Genomic DNA, 16,252 nt, shown 5'->3' on the forward strand with positions numbered 1-16,252 from the left:
ATTCCCCACCGACTCTGCTGAGAATACCAGGTTAATACAGCTGTGACCTGACTGTGCTCAATTTAAACTCAGGCCTCACAAGGTGAGAAGCTTGTGCATTTACCCACTGAACCAATCAGTTAAAAAACTGATGTGATAGCTACCACATGTTGCTCCCCTTTTTTCCCCACAAGGGAAATGGTTGGCACCCCCTGTATGAGTTTATAAAGTTCAGTAACAATACCTAGCATCTATCAAAATGTCAAAAGGTTCATTATCTTAAAACCAAGGGAGCAGATTTCTTTAAGCCTTTCCCCCCCTAATGCCAGCAGTAAGGCTGCTGTTGTGAACGCGCAATTTTGCTTGTTGAACTAGATTGAATGCTTCAGAAAAATAAATGTGCATTGTCCCAGTGATAGTGAAATTAATGGGGCATTATCTTTCCCCCCTCTTTTCCCCCTTTTGTTTACCTTGCCACCCCCGTTACTTCACTTGCAGGCAAAAAACTTGGTTTCACAATCGACTCTGGAAAATTTCATAATATCTCATTAGGGCAAGGACAAGAGATTGTTGCAGAGGAGGCATTAAAGAAAGCTGCCAAGTGTGGGCACTGGGTTATTCTCCAAGTAAGTGCAAAATGGTGGGAATGGTGTTCTTGATGTCCTCAGTGAGTGGCTACTACCACGCATGCTTAACCAGTGAAATATCTGTTAATAACATAAAAGATCCACATAACCTCTGTGCAATTCTGTGAGAGAAAAAACTTCACTTAGCATTAAAAGAGGCTTATGGAGGTGTGTGAAGTGTTTCGTAGCATTGTAGTTTTCTGTTTATCTTAATAATTCTGAAAAACCACAATAAAGTAATGCTACCTATCTTAAAAGAGCCTCTCGTGGCGCAGAGTGGTAAGGCAGCCATCTGAAAGCTTTGCCCGTGAGGCTGGGAGTTCAATCCCAGCAGCCGGCTCAAGGTTGACTCAGCCTTCCATCCTTCCGAGGTTGGTAAAATGAGTACCCAGCTTGCTGGGGGGTAAACGGTGATGACTGGGGAAGGCACTGGCAAACCACCCCGTATTGAGTCTGCCATGAAAACGCTGGAGGGCGTCACCCCAGGAATCAGACATGACTCGGTGCTTGCACAGGGGATACCTTTACTTTTTACCTTTACCTGTCTTAATTGATGACTACTGATGACTACGAAGTCCTTCTCACTTCTCCAAAATGACTCCATCAGGAACAGGAAATGTTTCACCAAACATAATCTCTGAGACCCGAGTCAGTGGTACTGTTTAATGCCATACATGCAGCGCTCTCCATCTCTGAGTATCTTGTGCATGACATATACTCTTTGGAAGGAGAAAATATTTCAACCCTGTGTTGATATTTCAAATAAAGTGCATTATGTTTGTAAAGTAATTTTACTGCACTGTTTAACATTTCATGTTTAATATCTCTTGTTTCAGATTTCTGCCATCCTAGTCCTATTACCCTTGTTTATTAAATTTCTTATCCTACTGATTATAATATTTTCTGTTATTATGTAACAAGTCCCTGGGAGAAAGATGCACTGTAATTAACATAAATAAAAATGATTTCTGAAATTCTACTGAACATTCTCCAAACTCAGCAACCAGCTATTGGATGCAGAAGGCATAATTTATATCAAGGGTAGTCAAACTGCGGCCCTCCGGATATCCGTGGACTACAATTCCCATGAGCCCCTGCCAGCAAATGCTGGCAGGGGCTCATGGGAATTGTAGTCCATGGACATCTGGAGGGCCGCAGTTTGACTACCCCTGATTTATATATTCAAATGCTTTGTAAAACCCAGTTTCCTAATCCCACCAAAGATGATGTAGTCCTTGTTAATGCAAAAGAGATTGAAACAGAAACTTCCTTGCACAGTCTTTAATTCCTCTCTATTCTTGAATTAGACTTTCCACCCTTTGTACCGAACTTGGTCTTCATTGGTTGTCAACTACAGTATATTAAAGTCTGAATTAGACTCTATTATCGTTCAGGTCCCAATAGCCTTTTATATGACTTGCTAAGAGATCTTTCTGTTTCCAAATGGTGCCAGCAGATCCAGCATAAAATCCACACTCTAGGTGTTCTTACAGTCTTTAGCTAATTATGGCAAGTCGCAAATATTCTGCATTATTAGGAAAAGAATCTGGGATATTGAGAAATAGACTATTGAAGTAGGAATTAATCAGACTTGTTTCCCTTGTTTTTGTTTGTTTGTTTGTTTGTTTGACCTCTTATTCAGGTAGTGGAGCTACATATATGCAAAAACTTATTAGAACTTGTGCTGGACTCAAACTTGATTCTTGTTTTTACAATGAAAGTGTCTCATTCTCTCATACAGAATATACACCTTCTAGTCAAATGGTTGAGGACCTTAGAAAAACTGATGGAGGAATACAGCACACAAAGTCACCCAGACTTTCGTGTCTTTATTAGTGCTGAACCAGCTCCAACTCCTGAAGAACATGTTATACCTCAAGGAATATTAGAAAACTCCATTAAAATTATTAATGAACCACCAACTGGAATGCTAGCAAATCTTCATGCAGCTCTGTACAATTTTGACCAGGTCAGGATAAATTGTACACCCATTGTTTTCTGTTTCTTTCTGAATTCTAGGGAAAAGATGTACCTTGCCCTGGTCATTGGCTACTGAATGAGGCATTTGGGTCAGGATAAGTTGTGCACCAATTGTTTTTCTGTTGCTTTCTGAATTCTAGGGAAAGATCACCGAGTACTGAATGTGGCATCTGTAGACTTTTAGTTCTGCAAAATCAGGTCTCAGGTTTCACAGAAGGTCGTATCTTGCAAAGCATATTCCTGTAGTTAACCTGAAGAGTGAATTATGATTTGATGTTCACAACCCTCTGCCCCCGTATACATGTACCATGGACTGGGATCACATACCAGTGGGAAATAAAGCAGTAGCCACATAGTATACTATTCTTGTTGTTGTTAAGTGTGTAGTCATGTCCGACCCATCGCGACCCCATGGCCAATGATCCTCCAGGCCTTCCTGTCCTCTACCATTCCCCAGAGTCCATTTAAGTTTGCACTGGTATAGAAATATGGTTGTCTTTGCCTTGCAGCTTGACTCTCAGTGGTGCAAAGTGATGAGCCAAACATGCTATAAAATTCCTTTCACCAAAGACAATTGCTGCTATCCATGTTCCTTTCCCCCCCAGTATAGTCTAGTAAAAGCCAGATGGGCAGCATCATAGTAAACTGATGGTTCTCTTTTGCCAGAAATGCATTGACTAGGCAGCTGGTGTGTGCAGCAGACCTGTAACTTGTGTTCATACTTTCTAATGCACATCAGACCCACACAATTTGTGATGCGCTATCCCAAAGGCACCACATAAACCATTTATTGGAGTCCTCCAGATGCTTGACAACTCCCCTGTTTTTGCAGTCACAAACTAGCATAAAAATAGGTTTGTTATATTAGGCAAGCCTGATGCACATGCATTTGCTCATATGTATGATACCAAGAATACAACATATTGCCTTTGATTATTTGCCGTTTTAGTTTTATTTATTCTTACACTACTGACCAGATATAATAAAGTATTTAAATATATATATTAACCGCACACTCTCAGCTGGCTGACTTGCGGCAGTGTACAACAATAAAATTATTAAAACCATACATAAAAACAATATAACAATCCCTCTGCAACCCCTAACACCCCTTAAACTAGTCCCCAGAGTCTCAGAGCCTCCAGGGGGGTAGGTATAGATGGAGGAGAAGGACATATGATCTATGTCCAAGAAGTTGCGTAGAAGCATATGCCATTATGCACAGAGAATTCCCTTGCTGGGGTAACAATTGCGTTACATTTCATTTAAGCTGTATCTACAAAACTGAATATACTAGTAGATTCTACTAGGGTTGGACGCTTCAGCGCTCAAAGTGGCCATTCGCTCCCGCTACAGCCAGTGCCACGCCACAGACGGGGAGGGGGGGCACAGGAGTCACCCTAGATTCTACCTTTTCTAGCTTGCCTGTCAACATATGAAAAAAGCAGTTTATCCTCATAAGGAAAGCACATAAGGAAAACACAGATGTAGTCTCTTGGTGATTTGATACAAATTATGTTCCTATTTCTTTGTTTAATAGGATACGCTTGAATTATGTACCAAGGAACAGGAGTTTAAAAGTATCTTCTTTTCCCTCTGCTACTTTCACACCTGTGTTGCTGGAAGGCGTAAGTTTGGACCTCAAGGATGGAATCGAAGATATCCTTTTAACATGGGAGATCTCACAATTTGTGTCAATGTCCTCTACAACTATCTAGAGGCGAACACTCAGGTAAGAATTAGGGTGGGCAGGGTGATGGTTCTCCTGTTTTTTGCTTTTAGTAGTGATCAAGAGGGAATGGAATAAATTTCCTTTTGAGGCTTTAGTGAAATAAATGAAATGTGCATCTGCTGTTGGGAATATAAACTACAAAGATTAAAGGCTTTTCACAGGGGCTGCTTGAACTTCATAACATAGGTTAACCCAGTTCCACGCTAGTGGTTTTGCAATAAATAAATAAATAAATAAAAATGTCCTTCATTATGTTAACAAAAACAGTGGTTTACATGTGCATATATGCCAAATTCATTAGGCAGGTAATGAAGCATTTGCACAACTGTAATTACATACAGCAGTCCTGACAGTTCATAACATTGCATTAATAATCACTACAATTAATTCTGATGATGGAAGCAATTTGTAGCACGTCATATGTATAAATAATGGTGCATTTTCTGTGTATGTCATTATTATGCATTGGAGGCCACCTTGTTGTGACTTTCTCAGGAATGTTCCCCATGAGTCCAAATTTAAAACTAGGTAAGTGATTTACCTGGAGATTGGTTTCCAGTCAGAGGATACAAAACTGTTCAGATTATAGGGAGACGACTGAAGATGGCGCTATAAAAAAGCTGGACTTCTGTTCAGCTCTTAAGCCATGCCGAGGGTCAGGAGCTTCTGCACCTGGCTGACCTGAGCAGATACGCAAATCTGCTCACCGGTCGCCCCAGGAACCGGGAACGGCATCCTGAGGGTCCTACAGATCCGTGGGGAGGTAGGGGGACCGAACTCCCCGGATTAATAGCGGCCTGTGCTCAAGGTCACGATGGCGTCCTTGTCGCAAACAACTTTACAAGCTTGAAACGACCAGCTGACCTTACATTCTTCCCAGACCATCTGTTACCAGATCGACAGGAGCGTTGACAGAAGCTTGGAATCTGCAACAGTAAGAATTGAAAGCTTTCTGGCTTTTCTCTTTCTACCCCCACAAGCTCTTCCCTCCCCCCCCCTCAACCAATTTACAAGCGAATTCCCTCTTTCGTCGAGTGAGAGACTCCCAGCTAATTATACCCACTAACCAAACAAAGACAGAGCTTTGAAGATTTGTTGGTGAAAGTTCAGTGGGGGAATTTGACTTGATATGGAGATCGACAAACTGATAATTTGGGATCGCTCGTGCTCTCGCGAGACCTCACGAGACTTTCTGTTTATAGTTTGTGACTGCCTAGAACTATGGAAGAATTAACTAAGGCACAGCTTTTCCATTTGTTATGCAAAGGAAACTCAAAGATACTGAAAGCAGTCAATAAGCTGGAAAAGGAAATCCGTGGGACTAAGGGGGAGCTTTTGGATGGAGCCCATGGTCCGGAGAGACCAGCTGATGACGTAGCTCAGCTAACAATAAATCAATGTCTGGAAGTTAATCTACTGGAGGGAGAGAGTGCCAGAGATGTAAAAACCCAAAGTACCTTTGAAGAACCTGGGAAAACAGATTCAAGGAAGGAAAGTACCGAAAACCTGGAAGTCTATTCAGAGCAGGAAATGATTTGGATCAGCAAAATAAAAAGAGTCTATTCAAAAGCGACAGCAACCAGGAAGCTATCAGGAGATATTCCTGTGCGACCAGAGGAAGAGATCCAAATTGACAAAGGATTCAGAGCCTACTCAAAGGCGACTGGAAGCAAGAATCAAGTAAGAGATTTCTTTGGCCCTGACAGAAGGACAATCAGAAACACTCTACTATGGAAAAAAACACAATTTCATTTTCTGCGACCACCTGAAGGATGAGTTGAACAATGGAGTATTCTCCTGGCTTCCTGTGGGAAAGACAGCAGTAGTAACTTTTAGGACAGGACCAATATATGAAGGGAACTGACTTTATATCATCTAAGACAATAATAGAATATATCCTTATAATAGATTATACCCTCATATGTATCAACAACTACTTTGCTAAGAAACTCCTAGATCAGGATTAATATGCGATGGGAATTGAATATGTATGTCAATATGTATGCTAAAAGAGGATGACAAACCATACTTCATAGGCATTAACAAGACGGCAGTAGTAATTCTTGGGTCAGGGCCAATTTATGAAGGAGACTGACCTAATATCATTTAAGATAATAACAGAATGTATTCTTATAACAGATCATACTCTCATATGTATTAACAATCACTTGGCTAAGAAAAATGGTAAAAACTTCTAGATTAGGAATAATATGTGATGGGAACTGAATATCTATGTTAAAAGAGATGGCAAACCATATCAGCTGGTCGCTTTTTCTTCTCAATTTCTCTGTAAATGCTTTATATAATAATAAATAATAAAATTACAAAAAAAAAGATTATACAGCTGATAAAATAATGTATGTAGGTGGGGAAGTAAGACATTTATAATTCTTCCTTCAGTTTGTAATGTATTCTGTGCAACTTTGAAAAGCTTGCTAACACTTGATTCAGTGAAAGCTTACAATAATATTTTACTCTCTACCGGTGATATACTGTTAAGATGAAGTACTTTTGTTCATGAAGACAGCTGATTCAGGAATTGAAGGGAGACAGTGGAGTTTGCATTTGACCCTTACTGTCCACAACTGGCTTTTGCACCCATATTATAACAGATCTGTGCACAAAACCTGTTTTTTGCACAGAGGTTCTTGCTGCAAAACGCAGACTAATGCCTGCCTAGTACAAATGTTTGTGATATTATCAGGGCTGTTTTAGCTGTGTTGAAAACACATCTTTTCCATCATTTGGAATGGATTTACAAGGAATGTTCATCTTTATGGCTCCTGTACAGTCCCACATGGGACTGCGCTTTCACAGACCTTCCACGGAGAAGAGCTAGCAAACTTTAAGAAGTTGTTGTTTTTAGCTCACAGAAGTGCTTTCCCCTCCCCTCACAAAGGAGGCTGACTTTCCTACCCAAAAGTCATGTGAAATGGGAGGGTCAAACGCTTCTTCCTCAGTTCTCTTTTCACTGCTGATGAGAGAGGACTGTTCAGCAAGGTAAACAGATATTTACCTCAGGTACATAATGTGACCTAGTTTTGTAATTCTTATACTATCTGCAATTGTTGTGAGGAAATGGCTTTGTTTGTTTGAACGAACGAATGAACGCTGAGTCAATGTTCTGACAGAAGACCTTGATAATACTTCAACCTTGTTGCCAAATCACCTCAGCAATTGAGAGAAGTGTCCGGTGACTAATGGAGAACTAGGTGACAGTGCGATACAGAGAAGCCTGTCCCCAGCTGCAGGGAGAGCCAACAGCAGTACATAGCAGTCTCTCCATAGGGAGAGTGTCATCTAAACAGGGAAGTGCTCTTTCAAATCACAAGGTGGTTCAGAACCCCAAAGATGGGCCTGTTTACATCAAGAGAAATGTGCAGATAGACAGGTAAATGTCAAGTTTCTACCTTACATCAGCTGTGGCAGTGGACGCTCTGACTGCTCAATGGCCAATGGATTTACTATATGCCTTCCCACCGATTCCACTCCTTCTGAGGGTGTCATGAAATATCCAACAGGTCCAGGTAACGGTAATTTTAGTAGCCTTCATTGGCTATGGAAACTGTGGTTCTCAACAATACAGCAATTGGCAGTGAAACTGCATCTGTCCCTACCTCGAAGACCAGATTTCCTGCCGCAGGGCCAGATTTGGCACCTGGATCTGGACTGACTACAATTAGCTGCATGGAAAGTGAGAGGAGATTTGAGAGATCTGGGTCTGTTAGAGGGAGTGGTGGCCACAGTGTTCGCATCTAGGAGAAAATCCACCATTCGTATCTATGACGTCACTTGGAAAGTATTTGTGCAATGAGCTTGCAGGAAGAAGGCCAACTGCATGCATCCATCGATTAATGACATCCTGTGCTTTTTATAGGAAGGTTTAGATCAGAATTTAAATCCAGCAATGCTAAAAAGACAGATTGCAGTGTTAACCACTATGTTCCCAATAGTTCAGAGTACCCCATTATCTAGGCACCCCTGGTGACAAGGTTTCTCAAGGGGGCAGCTACTATCTCTCTTCCTCAGATTCATAGATTTTCCTCATGGAAGCTAAGCAGAAAGATGTGAAAGGTGGCCATCAGTAGATGCATCTGCTCTTGCATCACCAAGGCCTATAAGGCACAAGGTCAGACCCCTCTGGTATGAGTTACTGCTCATTCAGTCAGAAGCGCCTCCACAAACATGGCATTTGCTAATAGGACATTGGTGTTGGGGGGGTGTAAGGCCATGACCTGGTCATCAGTGTCAACCTTTGTCAAACACTACAGGATTTATACTTATGCCGCATTGGATGCTTCATTTGGAAGCAGGGTGCTCCTGAATGCAGTGGCTGTCATCTGACAGCCCTCCCAGGCTTTACTTTTGAAGGTACCGCTATTCAGATGTCCTCCATCCCAGAGACAGAACAACCATTGGAAACTTATAGAGGGTCATCTCCTCTGGAGAAAGGAGGACATCTGACCCCTCCCTGTTGTCTCTCATAATAACAAATTTTTTAAGTCATTATGGTTAAGTTTTTCTGGTTAGGTGAAGGAAAGGTTCACTCCAGTAGAGATCAGTTTTATTTCCCCTTTGGCAAGGTTTCCTTTTTGTATAGTCTCGCTTCAGTTCCTGGGTTGTTGGGATTCATTGTAAGGTTTTTTGCTAGTGAGCTTTTTTCACTAGCTTTCCGAGTACTCGACTGGGGAAAAGGACTCCCAGAGCGCATGCCAGCATTCCAAAGGAGGACATGTCATTAAAGTTTAACTCCTGCCTCCCTGGAAGTGGATGAGAAAACCCACTCTTCAGATGTTCCCCTTTCTCCAGAGGAGACGGACCCTTTACAGTAAGTGACCAATGATCATTCTCAGGATTGTTTAATGCCAATTAGTTATTCCTTTACTATTGAGAGATGTCGATTGTACATGCTTGCTTTGTATGTTTTTTTAAAAATATAAATTATGCAACACTGAAATTTGCTCACCTTTATATCTGCTAATTTTATCCATATGTGTTCACATTATATTCTATGTTTCATATAAAGTACACATTATTTCCAGCTTTTCCTCCTTCCAGATGAAAAAGAATAATACAATGGGCACCTTACTGTGAATGTGGAATGTCACAGTTTCAATAATTGCTTCATTTTATAATGATATTGTAAAAGTGTGTGAGTATTACAAGGAGGTATAAGAGAAAGCTGCAGTCTCTTCCTTTTTCTACCATATGTATATTAAACATTTATCAGAGTATAGGTTATATATGTGGCCCTCCAAATATAGTGCAAATTTTGTGCAGTCCTAATGTAGCAAATATAAATCTTACCTATTAAACCTTTTTTCTGTGATTACATACTCAATTTGCAGATTTTCATCTGCAGAGGTTCAGCCCTCAGGGAATTCAACACTTATTTTACATTAAGACATGAGCTCCTGGGACCACCGTTTCAGAAATTAATTGCTTTTCAGTGTCAAAACACAGACAATGTGACCAAAGAATCATTTACCTATGTGAATGGTACAGAATAATCCCAGCAAGCATTAGGTCATGTACCATAAATTGGCTGGTGGTCATGATTTAATTTCTTCCCATCTGTTTTATGCAGTTTGGCTTCAGGTTCTGTCTCTGAAGCTAGTGGCAATATAGGTAGGGGTTATTCTTTCATTTTTGTCTAAATTGGTTCATACAATAATGATAGTAGATGATTCACCTTAATAAAACACAGTGTAAACATTTCAGAGCTGAAGATTCTTCTAGTCCAGCATACTGGTTCACATCAGCCAATCAGTTACCTTGGAAAACTAACAAATATGGCGCAGAGACTAAGGCCCTCTCCCTGATACTACTCCCTAGCATTGGTAATCAGAGGCTAACTGCATTTTCTGAATACAGAGGTTCCCTTCATTCACCATGGCTAGTAGCCATTGATAAATCTATCTACCATGAATCTGTCTAATCCTAATTAACACTAACTAGTGATTATGGCCATGCTACCACTAATGGCAATGAATTCCACAATTTAATTACTTATTAAGTATTTCCTTTTGTCTGTCCTGAATCTATTGCCCATCAAATGTATTGGGTACCACCAAGTTCTGGTATTATGGATGAGGAAGAAAAGTTCTCTCTACTTTCTCAAACCTATGCATACTTCCATAAATCTCTACCATGTTCTATCTTTTCCTCTAGATTGAGAAATTTCTAATAATGCAGCCTTCCCCATTAGGAAAGGTGCTCCAGCCTTTCAGTCATCTTAGTTGCTCTCTTCTAAACCTTTTCCATCTCTGCAATATCCTTCTCAAGATACAGCAACCAGGAGCCACTCTTTAGATCAGGCTTTCTCAACTAGGTTTTCATGAAACCTGGCATTTCCTGATGGCCCTGGAAGGGTTTCCAAAGTGAGTGGGAATTAATTTTAATATATATTTTTTAATTTGTTAAACATTTATCAGGTGATATGACCATGTATAGTCATGTTGATCCACCTCCACCCTATGGCCAGTGATGAGCCTGGAGGGGGTGGGAAGGAGAAGGTCCTGGGCAGGCATGCTTTTAGATAGTCATGTATTGAAACTGAAATAAACTTGCAGTGAACGCACTGGAATAGCTGCAGCTTTTAATTTCTTCTGCTCTATCACATCATGTAATGCACAAGCCTATAATTAAGTTTTTACTTGAATTGTCGGGAGGCAGATACTGCCCCTGAGGATGCAAGGTTCCTCTCTGGAAGGGCTTTGTCATAAATTGTTGTGGGTTTTTTCCCTCCTTTAAATCAAGGCTATGGAAGAAAATTTGCGTAGCCAATTTTACTTAATGTTGCAGTGCCTTTAAAAAATAAACATCCTTCTGTCATTAATCACAAGCTCCTTGAAGTACATTATGTACACAGCCCTTCAACAAACATAACTCTCTTAAGTATGTGGTAATATAAATGCCAATTCCAATCCTTCTGGAAACCTTTAGAGTTTCCCAAATTAAAATAATACTCCTTTATTATTTGTTGTTGGGATATATAAAAAGATATCAATCTATAAACTCCAAGTCTAATTAGAATTTATACTTAACTAAGAATCACATAACGAATTTTAGCAGATTACATTATCTTGTTTTGCACAGTATTTCTGAAGGATTTTTTGTTGCTACTTTTGAAGCACTTTCCCCGAGATCAGTAATTAGATCTTTTTTGCTGTTATGCTAAGTCACAAACTAGATTAAATACTTGGAACTTTGGTTGTTTTTCAGCCTGATCCTGTGTATATGTCCTCAGAACTAAGTTCTGGTGACTTCCAAATAAATGCATGTAAAATTGTAGCCTTAGCACAATTGACATAAGTGTGTTGGCTTCTGCATGCCACTGTGTCAACAACAAAAGTCAGAATAGAACCCAATGGCCCCAGATTAAGCCTGTGGAACATGTATGATTCTGGCAAGCCAGTTCCAGGCATCATATTATCACTGCAGGCTGGATTAATGCTCTGCATTATGATTCTGTTCTTTTAATATGTTTCACTTTTTTGCCATTAAGTCACAGCTGACATGGCAACCCCATGGCATTTTCAAGGCAAGAGAATAGATATCATGACTTTGGATTTCCTTGGTGGTCTCCCATCTGAATACTAATCAGGGCTTAACCCTTTTTAGCTTCTGAGATCTAGTAAAATCAGGCTACTCCAGGCTATCATATCAGGGCTAATTTCCACTAGAAGAGTGATAACTCATTCAGTAGCTTGAGAGCCACCTGTGACTCTTCTGGGCACTGTTCTCCAATGTAGAATCCACCTCAAATCACAGGAAAGCAAGCAAAGCCCAATAGGACTTGTGGGTTGTAGTTGGCTCTTCTCATCTTGAAACAGCTGTCAATTTAGGAACTGGAGGATAAGTAAGGTGTAGGATAGGTAAGCCTTTGGAATACTTTGCACAGGTCTGGTTACCATATCTCAAAAAAAGACACTGCAAGAGCTGGGAAACATACAGAGGAGGATGACCAAGAATATTAGGAGATTGGAGCTGAAGAGGCTGGGATTTTTCCATTTAGAAAAGAGATGCCCAAGGGTTGACATATAGAGGTTTATAAAATTATACATATGGTAGATATAAATGACCAAGATAATATTTCCCCCCCTCCCAAAATTCTAGACCATGACAGCATTCAGTGTTGGGCAGTAGATTCAGGACAGACTAAAAGAAATACCTCTTTATATGGAGAGTGATTAAAATGCTACCAGATGATAGTCATGGTCACAGGAGTAAACAGCTTTAAAAGGGTATTAGATTAATGGAGAATAGGTCTATCAGTGGCTACTAACCATGGTTACTTGGGGAACCTCTATATTCAAAGGCACTCCTAACCAGCTGTCCCCAACCCCCGGTCTGGGAACCGATACCGGTCCATGGATCAGTTGTTACCGGGCCGTGGCTCCTGCTTGTCCTATTCCCCAGCTGCTGCCCTGCCACTCTGCCGCCGGCTCTCCTTTGGTGCTCTCCAGCCATGGCTGGGGCTCTCCCTCGGTGTGGGACTGTGCAGCTGCTGTGGGCGGCAGGAAGTCAGGGGCGCCAGAGAGCAGAGCAGGGGCTCAGGCGGCAGCGGCGACATCCCTCAGCAAAAGATAACCCCCCCCCCCAGCCTCAGTAAAATTGTCAAGCGTTGACCGATCCCCAGTGATAAGAACATTGGGGACCACTGCTCTAAACCACCGGATCCCAGAGTCAGCAGGTAACCAAGTCTCCAGCCTCTGGCCTATTGGCAGTCCAGAAGAACTGGTAGAGATAGGATGTTCTGATCCAGCTGCCACAATGTTATCCTTCTGCCATGATTAATACTAGCTTTGTGACCAGTTAGTTTAATTAGCCATTTGGCCATGTTTTATTGCCTTGGTCAATTCCTCTTGCATTCACCCCTCTCCCCCATCCATCTCCATTCTCCTCCAGAATACAATCTTGGGCTCTGCCTTTATTTGGTTATTGTGACTGATTGATGTCTTCCCACATTTACGGGTTCTCATGGGTAGGGGTATGGGTTGAGGGATTATATACTGTGCCTGTTTGTCTATGCCACAGTTTTGACAAGGTATTGTTGAGATAGCATGCATGCTTTGAATAAATGAAATCTTTTGCACTACGTCAAAGGTTTGTATATCTGAGCAATTGAAGATCCTCACAGATTGTCGAAACTATGTTGGACCCGTGTCTCCCCATTCAACCAACATGTCTAAGGGAAGTGACTCAGACTCCAAAAACTCAGACTCCAAAAACTGCATTGAGGGGAGCAATGCAACTCCCCTGACCCAGGAGGCTGGAGTGGGTACCAGAACAGCCATTACACAACCACATGCATGATGGGCACCCTGAGCTGGAAGTGAGTGGGGTGTCGCAGAGGTAGGATGTGACATGGCTGAGAGCCAAGGGGCTCGGGCATTCATGGCCTACGATTGGGATTATGCTGACTGGACCGAGGTAGAATGGTGTAGCCAACCGGACCTGGAGACTGCACTGTGGTACGAGATCTCCAAGATGCAACTCGAGTTGAAGGCCCACCTAGATGAAGTGATAGGGGCAATGGCATCTGTGAGAAAATTAGATTTCTAAATAAGTATGACAGTTTCTTTAAGAAAAATGAAAACATCTACAATGAAGGTATAGTCAGGACTGAGGTACAAAGCATAGAACAAGCAATATATAGGTTTTCTCCCCCCCCCTTCCCTGGAAATTCAAACTAGGCACAGTTCAAAGGAGTCAAAACATCAAGATAATCATTTTGCGATCCAGAACAACAGGTCTGGGAACTATGGGATATTAACAAAAGGGAGGGGGAGAGAATGTGGAGTCATAAAATATGGCAGCAGGAAATGACCTTGGGGTGTCAAATCAAAGCATCTGCATTACATCAGGGCAAGACAAGTTAAAGCAATACCTTAGCAGGCAACAGAATAAAATAATTGAAACAGAATAAAATCCTGGCATAAAACCTGGGGCTTCTAACAGTATCACTGTCCCTGGCTACTCCCTCCTCACACCCAGGCCTGCAGTTCCAGGCCCTCCTCCGTCCCTCCCAACTCCTGCTCATTGCCTGGCTTACCGCAGACTGTCACTTCATCCACATGGAAGAAGTTGGAGTGGGATGCGGCCATGGGCAGGACAGCCTACCTGATTGGCCATTTGTTGGATGCACAGCCCATCAGGTAGGGAATGAGTCCCAACTCCTCCCACTACCCCAGTCAGGCTTCATTTATGTTACAGATGTTTGTTTGGCTATGTCTCAGTTTCAACAAGGTATTGTTGAGTTAGCTTGCTTGCTCTGAATAAATAAAATCTTTTGCACCAAGTCAAGGGTTTGTGTATCTGAGCAACTGAAGATTTTCACACGACCAGGGTTCTTCTTATATTCATATGGAGAGAGGGTGAGACAACCCTTCATGCTCACTTTTGTTCAGATAAATTAAAAGGTTATAGCCATATATTTAAAATTGTTATATTACTGTAGTTATGTGTTTGGTGGGCTAGCGCACAGGGGTTACAGTGGTCATGTGACTCTATTTGCTAGTAATATAAATGCTACTACCCTCAAGCTAGTGACTACTGAAACATCCAGGCAGAAGAATGTTGATTTTTCTCTTTGTGCTAATGAAGTCAGTGTTTTATCATCTCTGTGCTTTGGTCTGTCCTTTTAGAAAATGTTCTATTTAATTATACATTCCATTATGTTTTGTAGGTTCCATGGGAAGACTTGCGCTATCTCTTTGGTGAAATAATGTATGGTGGTCACATAACTGATGACTGGGACCGCAGACTCTGCCAGACATACTTAGAAGAATTCATGAACCCTTCCCTGGTAATAATGTATAAATATTTATTAATTATTTATTAATTACATTTACATACCACCCTCCCCTGAGGCTCAGGGCGGTTCACATAAAAGATAACGAACAGGAATATTACAGGGAAATCGGTAACTATAAGTAACAATCAAACAATAATAAACAGTTGGAACAGTAACTTTATAGTCACAACTTACAAATGGATGCATAGTTGGTTGATTCAGGTGTTCAGTTTCATGGGAGGAAGGCTTGAGGGATGTTGGTTCCAGTCGACTTCAACCAAATGCCTGGCAGAGGAGCTCCCTTTTGCAGGCCCTGCAGAACTGTTCTAGGTCCATTAGGGCTGTGATCTCCTCTGGGAAGTCATTCCACCAGGTGGGGGCCAGGACAGAGAAAGCACTGGCCCTGATTGAGGTCAAGAAAGCTTCCTTTGGGCCAAGGATCACCAGCCAGTAGGAGGTGGCAGAGTGTAAAGCTCTTTGAGGAGTATAGGCAAAGAGGTGGTCCCTTAGGGATACTGGGCCCAGACCATGTATGGTCTTAAAGGTGAGTAGCAGTATTAGTATGAATGTGCGTGAACCACCTTGTCACTGCTTCCAGGCAGCTGGCTGATACTTCTGGGGGAGAATCAGGGTAGCTATCCATCAGGAGAAAGAGCTGGGTGTTATCAGCATATTGGTGACAGCCCAGCTCGAACTTCCACACTAGTTGGGCAAGAGGGCGCATGAAGATGTTAAATAGGATTGGAGAGAGGACTGTTCCCTGAGGAAATCCGCATGCAAGCTGGTGACAGCTTGAGGATCTTTCTCCTATTGCTATCCTCAGTCCACAATCCCAGAGAAAGGAGATCAGCCATATGAAAAAATTATGTAAAAACAACTGTTTGTTGCGATATTGCCTGCAAACCACTAGAAACCAAACTTCTAAAAATACTATACAAAAATAAATATAATTACTAAAAGCTTCTGAAAAGTAAAAAACCCAAAAACCATGGTACCATAATAGCTGTTTTATTGCAAAGAAATTTCAGAAACAGATTAGAATGGGAGATTGCTGAATTATAATGGACAATGGAACCCTCAGGGCTTAACAGAGATACCATCTTATTACTTATGCATCTTCACTCTAACTAGCCTTTC

General features: G+C 41.5%; 1 protein-coding gene across 2 annotated transcripts in view; it reads left to right on the top strand.

Annotated features, from left to right (window-relative positions):
• The window catches only part of DNAH11 (dynein axonemal heavy chain 11), a 191,927-nt gene that overhangs the window by 166,247 nt on the left and 9,428 nt on the right, over positions 1–16,252 (top strand). For both annotated transcript variants that reach the window (XM_077303577.1, XM_077303578.1), the window contains 4 exons: positions 478–605; positions 2,347–2,574; positions 4,126–4,317; positions 15,008–15,127. In XM_077303577.1, coding sequence (XP_077159692.1) covers positions 478–605; positions 2,347–2,574; positions 4,126–4,317; positions 15,008–15,127 — 668 coding nt within the window. The remainder of the gene's footprint in view (positions 1–477; positions 606–2,346; positions 2,575–4,125; positions 4,318–15,007; positions 15,128–16,252) is intronic.

Source organism: Paroedura picta, chromosome 11, assembly GCF_049243985.1.
Source record: "Paroedura picta isolate Pp20150507F chromosome 11, Ppicta_v3.0, whole genome shotgun sequence".
NCBI classification, from domain to species: Eukaryota; Metazoa; Chordata; class Lepidosauria; order Squamata; family Gekkonidae; genus Paroedura; species Paroedura picta.